The following is a 7,336-nucleotide window of genomic DNA, read 5'->3' as shown; positions in this document are numbered from 1 at the left end:
CGCAACCCGAGATTTGAACCAAATACCTCCAGCTTATTTCCTAACACAGTTACCAGCATATTTCCTAACAAAGGATATTGTACTGGATACATAACCTGTTATGCAGACTACCACTTCTTTTACTTCTTGCTGTCCACATTTCCGGTTCAGATCTGCATGGTGTTTATGCATTGTTTTTTTATGCATGGTTTCCGCTCGGTTTTTTCTCCTTGTTTTTCCATTACAGTTTTATTTTTTATTTTAACATTTCTTTGTGAACTTCTTAAAAATTCGTGAAACATTTTCCAAAATACGCAAACATTTACAGATATGTGAAAAATTTCTAAATGAGAACTTTATTAAAATTTATGAATCTTTTAAAATTTTAACTTGTGAACAATTTTTAAATTCCTGAACTTTTTCCAAATTCATAGTATTTAAAAATTTTAAACTCATATCAATTTTTAGATTCACATTTTTTCAAACTTATGAACTTTCTTTAAATTTATTAACTGTTTAAAATTTGACTCATGAATAATTTTAAAATTCGTGAACTATATTTCCAACATCTTAACTTTTCAAATTCATTAACTTTCTTCTAAGCTAATGGGCAAAGCGAGCGAGCGTGCGAAGCTGCTGAGGGGGCGAGCGAGCTTGCGCAATATTTGGCTACAGCCGTTGGCATGCGCACGACCGTCAGTTTCCTAACCGGCGCTCAAAGCGGTGACTTGGAGCTCCTCCAATAGACAATGCCACACACAAGGATTTGTTCAAAATTTCAAAAAATTGTTCGCTTTTTTAACAAAAATAAAAAACTTAACAACATTAGCATTTAAAAAAAATGTTTGTGCCTTCCAAATTTCCTCAAAACGTCAAAACTCGAACATAATTTTGACCACGAATTTTTTAAAAAAATTCAAATAATTTTTAAAAACATTAAAAATTTGGAATTTCAAAAAATACAAAAAAATCAAAACTATTTTTTATTTCCCTAAACATATTCTATTTGTGTAGTATTTTTTAGAAAATAGGAACAGTTTTTGAAAGCGTGAACATTATTTAAACTGACCAAAAAAATTGAGTTTCTGAACAAGTTTGAAAAAAGGTGAATGGACAGTCTGGCCAAGACACACGCCAATTTTCTCGACAATCGATGACCTATTGGCCAAGACACGCCGTTCTTGATAAGTAGACATGTCTGTCACCAACTAACAAGATTAGGGCGCCAACTGAGCTGGTTAGAGCATCTTTAGCTGTTCGGTTCCCCAAGAATGTTTTAGACGGAAAATAGCGCCTCTTAGGGGCTTACCTGTGCTAATTTTGGCGTGGGGGGCTCTAGTTCCCAGCCGCCCCCCAAGTTCTCCCCCCCCCACCCCCCACCCCCAACCCGCCCCGAGCCGCCGAGTTCCACCTCAAATTCAGCACAAATTTAACAAAAAACTAATTTTTATCACATACTCCCTCCGTTTTAAATTACTCGTCGTGGTTTTAATTCAAAGTAGTTCATAACAAAAATCAATAAAAATCAAATAGTTCAATGAAGCAAGCTCATAATTCAAACACAAATTAAAACACATCGAACTAGGTGTTGCCCTTAAGCCTCCATAGGTGCTCCACCAGATCGTGCTGCAATTCTTGATGCACCTGTGGGTCTCAGATCTCCTGACGCATATTAAGGAAGACAGCCCATGCTGCAGGTACCTGGTGATCAACAGTTGCAAGAGGACCCTGCCTGAAATATGGTTCAGTGTCAAACACTGGCTAGTCCTGCTCGCTCTCAATGATCATGTTTTTTTTGCGGGGGTTCTCAATGATCATGTTACGAAAGATGACACGGTAATTCATCACCTCCCACATCTGAGATTTCAACCAGGTCAGAGCGGGGTACCGGACAACAGCAAATCAAGATTGGAGCACACCAAATGCCCGCTTGACATCCTTCTTGCAAGCCTCCTGACATTTAGCAAAATAGGAGTTCTTGCCTCCTGGCACAGGGTTTGAGACAGTCTTCACAAATGTTGACCATCTTGGATAGATGTCATCTGCTAAATAGTATCCTTGTTGTAGTTGCGTCTATTGACCTCGAAGTTCATCAAAGAAGCATGACCTTTAACAAGCTTGGGCAAGACATTCAAGCACTGCAAGACGTTGATGTCATTATGAGTTTCTAGCAATCCAAAGAAGGAGTGCCAAATCCAGAGGTCATCGGTGGAGGGGAGCCGCCGAAGGAACTCCCCGGTGGCGCATAGGCGAAATGGCCTCTTTCTTTGATAGGAAGAAAAAAAACGATACGCGAACAAGGGACCTATCTATTAGAAGAAATTAGTATATAGATATGCAGGTACGTGGTACGTGTATTGCCTTCCCGTACTCGTACCGGCCTTATGAATGGTACAATTATTTCATTTATTTATATGAACTCATGGGAATTTTTTTTAACACTTGCCCTAATTTAATCTCTTCCCAAGGGGATTGGAGAGGCTTGAAAAGGATTGGGGAGGAGTTTAACTTACAGGGGAATAGGGGATATAATCCTCACAATCCCCTTTAATACCCCTCAAACCCACTGTAATCCAACGAGGCATAATATGGTTTTTAGCCCCCGGGTTTGCGGGTTGCATGTACAGTGTTTGTACGCAGACTAGCGAGTATTTAACCAAAAACTACCACATTTGCCGGAAACGTGACAGGAAACTACCACTCTACGTTTTTGTGCGAAAAACTACCAAATTTGGACTAAACCGTGGCAAAAAACTACCAACTCGGGAAATCGCTCGCTTCGCCCGCGCTAACCCCGTTTCTGACCGGTTGGGCCCGCGAATCAGTTGCCACGCTGGCGAACGGACGGCAGGCGCGCGTTGACGGCCGTTAACGGCCCGTCCGCTGTCGGAACGGCACCTGTCGGTGGGCCAATAAGTGAGAGCGAGCTCAGCCGCTCATTCTCCTCCTCCTCGCTCGCTCTCACTCGTCCTCACTCCATCCTCTCCCTCTCCCTCTCCCTGGTCCTCTGACCTAGGTCAGCCTATCGCCATCGCCGCCGCGGCCATTGCTGCCGGTCAAAGGTGAGGATGCCATCCTGGTATGACGAGGACAGCTCGGACGAGGACATCAACATGGTTTCATTGGATCAGCAGCTATTTGTAAGTGCATAATGGTGGAACAGAGTTAGGGTTAGGGTTAGTTCATCCAAATTGGAGATTCCAATTTGCTTTTGGTTTGATTCGAAGTTTCTTTTGCAGGAAACCCCTGACACTGTGGTGGAACCATCTTTCTGTGGTTCTTACACTGAATCTGAGCCGACGTGCATGATGCATCATCAGAGGCCGAAGAAGATGGTGGCTTTTGAAGGTTCTTTGACTGGCAGGCGTTTCCTGGGTTGTCCTATGCAGCAGGTATTAAATCTTGAACGCTAACTTGTTTTGCTGGTGGAGATGTGTGATGTGTTTTGCTGCTGGAGATGTGAGATGTGTGGTGCAGCATGTGGTGCAGAGATGTGTGCTGCAGCATGTGGAAGCTATATATGAAAGTAGATCTTTAGTTAATTGAATTCAATACATGACTGAACCTGATAACACCTACAAGCAGATATCTTTAGTGTATTATGAACCTGAGAATATAGTTGTTAACTGAAAAAGAACAGAGTAGGTGTTAACTGAAAAAGAACAGAGTAGGTGTTAACTGAAAAAGAACAGAGTTAAATGAATTTATATCTACTGCTAAATGTAGTTGTTAACTGAATTTATCTCTGTTGCTAAATGTAGCTGTTAACTGAATTTATCTCTGATGCTAAGTCAGGTGCATATTGATGTAAACAAAGGGTTTCAGTTAAATGAAATGACTTTATGACTTTTGGTTTCTGTACTAAGTTTGTTACTAAGTGCTTTGTGCTTAATTATAAATAATTGCTTCTGTAGGATGAAGGTGTGAACTGTGAGGTTGTGGAGTGGGTGGATGGTCCTTGGCCAGAGATTCTACAAAGGTGCCTAACCAGGATTTGGGACATGTATCATGAGCAGAACTTGGGCAGGGTGAATGACAAACAAGCCCATGAGAAAGAGGTGGCCAAGCTACAGAAGGAAATTGATTTCCTGTCAAACAACTACAGCCAGTTGGTGGAAGATGTATCCAACCTATTTGACTATCAAGATGGCAAGATGTCTCATGACATGGACTATACCAGTCAGGCAATCAATGAACTAGCTGAGAAGAAGAAACAACTTGAGGATCAGGCAAAGATTGAGTTAAGTATGGAAAAGCTGAAGCTTGCCAAGGAGCAAAGGTGCATTCTTCAAAGCCAAGTAGAGATCATTCAGAACATGAGGAAGGCCATGAAGGAAGTGGAGGGGGACAGGGACCTACTTAAGGAAGAGAAGAAGAAGTTAGAGTATCTTATTGCTGATCTGCTCAATGCTGGGCATGACAGCAAAGCTAAGCTGGAGAGGATCAAGGCAATTATGAATGAGTGAAGTGGTTGGTTTGTGGGTTAAGTAATTAGTAGGCCTATATATATAGCCGGCCTTGGAATGTCATGCATGTTAGGTGTATATTTTGGGAAAGTTTCATGTGCTTTCAGAATGGTATGAGGGAGGGAGGTATTGCTATGGTTTAAGAACTACTTGGTTTTATCTATGATGTAATGACTATTATGTTAAGACCTACTATGCTAAGTACTCATGCTAAGTTAAGTAAGTAAGAATGTTTTATCTATGATGAGGTTGTTTTACTCTGCTTATATCATGTGTGATAACTGACAGTAGTGACATAGTTGGAAGTAGCAAGTAACATATATAGCAATTGGCTTAGATAGTCTGACAAATAACTTAACATAGATAGTCTGACATAGATAGATAGTACTGCCATTCATAGTCTGACATAGATAGCAACTACTATTAGATAGTGCCTGACATAAAGATGAACTACTAGTAGATAGTGCCTGACGAAACTGAACCTAGGAACTTACTGCACTTAAGAAAGTTCAGGACTGACGAAACTGAATATTAGTGCAGCAGTTCACTCCTCCTTCTTCAGCATCTTCAGGCGGTGCGAGCGGCGCACCGCAGTCACGGCCGCCCTCTTCTTCTTGCCCGGCGCCGGCTCCAGCACATCATCCTCACCGCCATCTTGTTCTTGCTTCACGACGACGCCGTCTGGGAGATCGTCCACCTCTGGCAGCGCATCCACGTGGATTGGGCGGTTCCTATCCCCCTCCACGGCGTCGAGGACGGGAGCCAGCATCTGCAGTTCAGGCTCGTCGTCGGAGAGGACGACTACCTCATCCACCTCGTTGTCAGAGTCGTCAGAGGGCTCGTCACTGGACTCGTCGTCACTGGACTCGTCGTCAGAAGACTCGCCCTCAGAGTCGTCAGAGGGCCCAAGGACCCATGGATTGCGCCAGAGGGCGTTGTTGATTGGGGCTGGGACAGCGAGGACGGCTTCAGTGACATCGTCCGCGGCGGCCGGTGGCGTGGTGGATGAGCGGTACATCCACCATCTGGCGCGCTGCCTGGGGTCGGGGGAGCGCTGCACCTCGCGCATCGCCCAGAGCAGAATGGTCGGCGCCGGGATGGTGCGGCCGGCAGAGTGGATGGCGCGCTGCTTTTCAGCAGCCGTCATCACCTTCACGAGGCCACGGGCGTGGTTCCTGAGCATCGCCATACTGGGGAACCAGCGCGCGATCTCCCTGTACTGCGCCCGGATCTCCTTGTTGTTGCCGGCGAGAGCTTCGATGGCGATCTGCCATTCCATGGCGACGGCGGTGGCGGTGGTTGTCGGCGGTGATTTCGACAGGAGAGAGGGGGAAGTGGAGTGGGCGGTGCGAGCGACGAGTGGGCGAGTGAGCAGAGGGCGTGGTGGGTGGACACGTAATAAAGTAGTAGAATCCGAAACGACTGGTTTTAATCAAGCACGCTCACCACGCTGCCGGCTGCTACGCACGCTGAAAAGAGGATGTGGCTAACAACATATAATAAGTTTGGCCGATACTAGTCAAACAAATCACCAGCACTAGCCCATTGGTATTGAACGCATAGTTACAACCAACTGGTCCTGGGTTCGAGCCCCAGGCCAGACTTTTTTTGTGTAGATTTTTTTTCGTACAATGAATTTGGCAATAAGTTCTGTACTGTAGAAATGGCAAAGTAAAACAAAAAAACAAATCAAAACAACTCAGTAGCACTTAGCCCATTTGTATTGGGCACAAATAAGTTCACATGTCACATTGTCCAGAAATTAGTAGCACAACACACATTTAGTAGCAGAACACAAACTTAGTAGCAGAACACAAATAAGTAGCATACACTCAATAGTTTCCACTAGCATTGAAATAGGATGCAAACTTGCTAGGAGGTTTCCTCTTCCTCTTGCCTGCCAATATCCCTGGTTCTCCTGTGGATGTTCTTGGTGCATTGAATGTTCTTGTAGATGCTGGTCCTCTTGTTCTTGCAGCTCTTGTTGATGCAGATCCTGTTGCAGGTGCTGGTGAAGACCTGGCTGCTCCTGCTGAAACTGTTGATGTTGAACCTCTCTTATTTGCTTTAGGAGGTGGAGCTGATGATGCTGGCATCTGTGTAGTTTGGTGTTGAGGTGGTGGTTGTGGAGGTGGATGTGTAGCACTAGAACTAAAAATTTCTCTATTCTCCTGCATGACAAAATTAAATCAGTTATTAAATATACCAGAACTAAAAAAAGTAAACAAAGAATGCATCATTTTTGAATGACCTGGTGTAAGTTCTTTCTCATCTCAAGACTAGGTTTTAGAGCTTTCCCACAATTAGTATATATGTGGCCTTGTAGACCACAATTGCTGCATGTAATTGTTCCCATCCTGCTTGTGTCCTTTGGAGCAGGCACCTCAAACTGCCCCTTTCTCCTAGCTGTCTGTTTTTTGCCTGCTTTTTCTTTGAACACTGGGGGCTCAATATCAGGAGTATGGGTGTCAGGCCAGAATTCAGGACCAGGGACAGGGTACACTATGTCTTTGTATGCTTCAATATATAGTGCTTTTTTGAAAAAATCATGCACATAGTCCTCTGGGTGCATGTGAATCTTGCTCATTGCTGCTATTGCATGACTGCATGTCACACCTGTCATGTCCCACCTCCTGCAGTCACATGATTGAGTAGCTAGGTTCACACAGTACTGATTTTCCTTACTATTAACTTGCCAAATGTCAGGACCTGCCTTATATGCATCACAAAATTTGGTATTATCATTACTATCTTTTGGCATGAACATGTGTATCACTACGATCGAGATTTCAATGAACCATTCATTTTAGGTGCAAGACCATTGAAGGTATTATTCAAATAAATAGAGTAACCATTATTCTCTTTAAATAAATAACCGTATTGCGATAGTC

The 7,336-nt window shown here is 43.7% G+C and overlaps 1 protein-coding gene across 1 annotated transcript; it reads right to left on the bottom strand.

Annotated features, from left to right (window-relative positions):
• Positions 1 to 6,277: 6,277 nt before the first annotated feature.
• On the bottom strand, positions 6,278 to 7,032 carry LOC119272896. The gene is made up of 2 exons (XM_037554251.1): positions 6,697 to 7,032; positions 6,278 to 6,616 (listed from the first exon to the last, which is right to left on the bottom strand). The coding sequence occupies exons 1-2, from the start codon at positions 7,030 to 7,032 to the stop codon at positions 6,278 to 6,280; spliced, it is 675 nt and encodes a 224-aa protein (XP_037410148.1).
• Positions 7,033 to 7,336: the final 304 nt, after the last annotated feature.

Source organism: Triticum dicoccoides, chromosome 3A, assembly GCF_002162155.2.
Source record: "Triticum dicoccoides isolate Atlit2015 ecotype Zavitan chromosome 3A, WEW_v2.0, whole genome shotgun sequence".
NCBI classification, from domain to species: Eukaryota; Viridiplantae; Streptophyta; class Magnoliopsida; order Poales; family Poaceae; genus Triticum; species Triticum dicoccoides.
The sequence above is the reverse complement of the archived record's forward strand: the minus strand, read 5'-3'. Positions and strand labels throughout refer to the sequence as shown.

Excerpts from the sequence above, each read along its gene's own strand:
- LOC119272896 (XM_037554251.1), bottom strand. The coding sequence starts at position 7,032 with ATGAGCAAGATTCACATGCACCCAGAGGACTATGTGCATGATTTTTTC. Across the intron at positions 6,617-6,696 it reads TGAGAAAGAACTTACACCAG|GAGAATAGAGAAATTTTTAG; the intron begins GTCATTCAAAAA and ends TTTGTCATGCAG.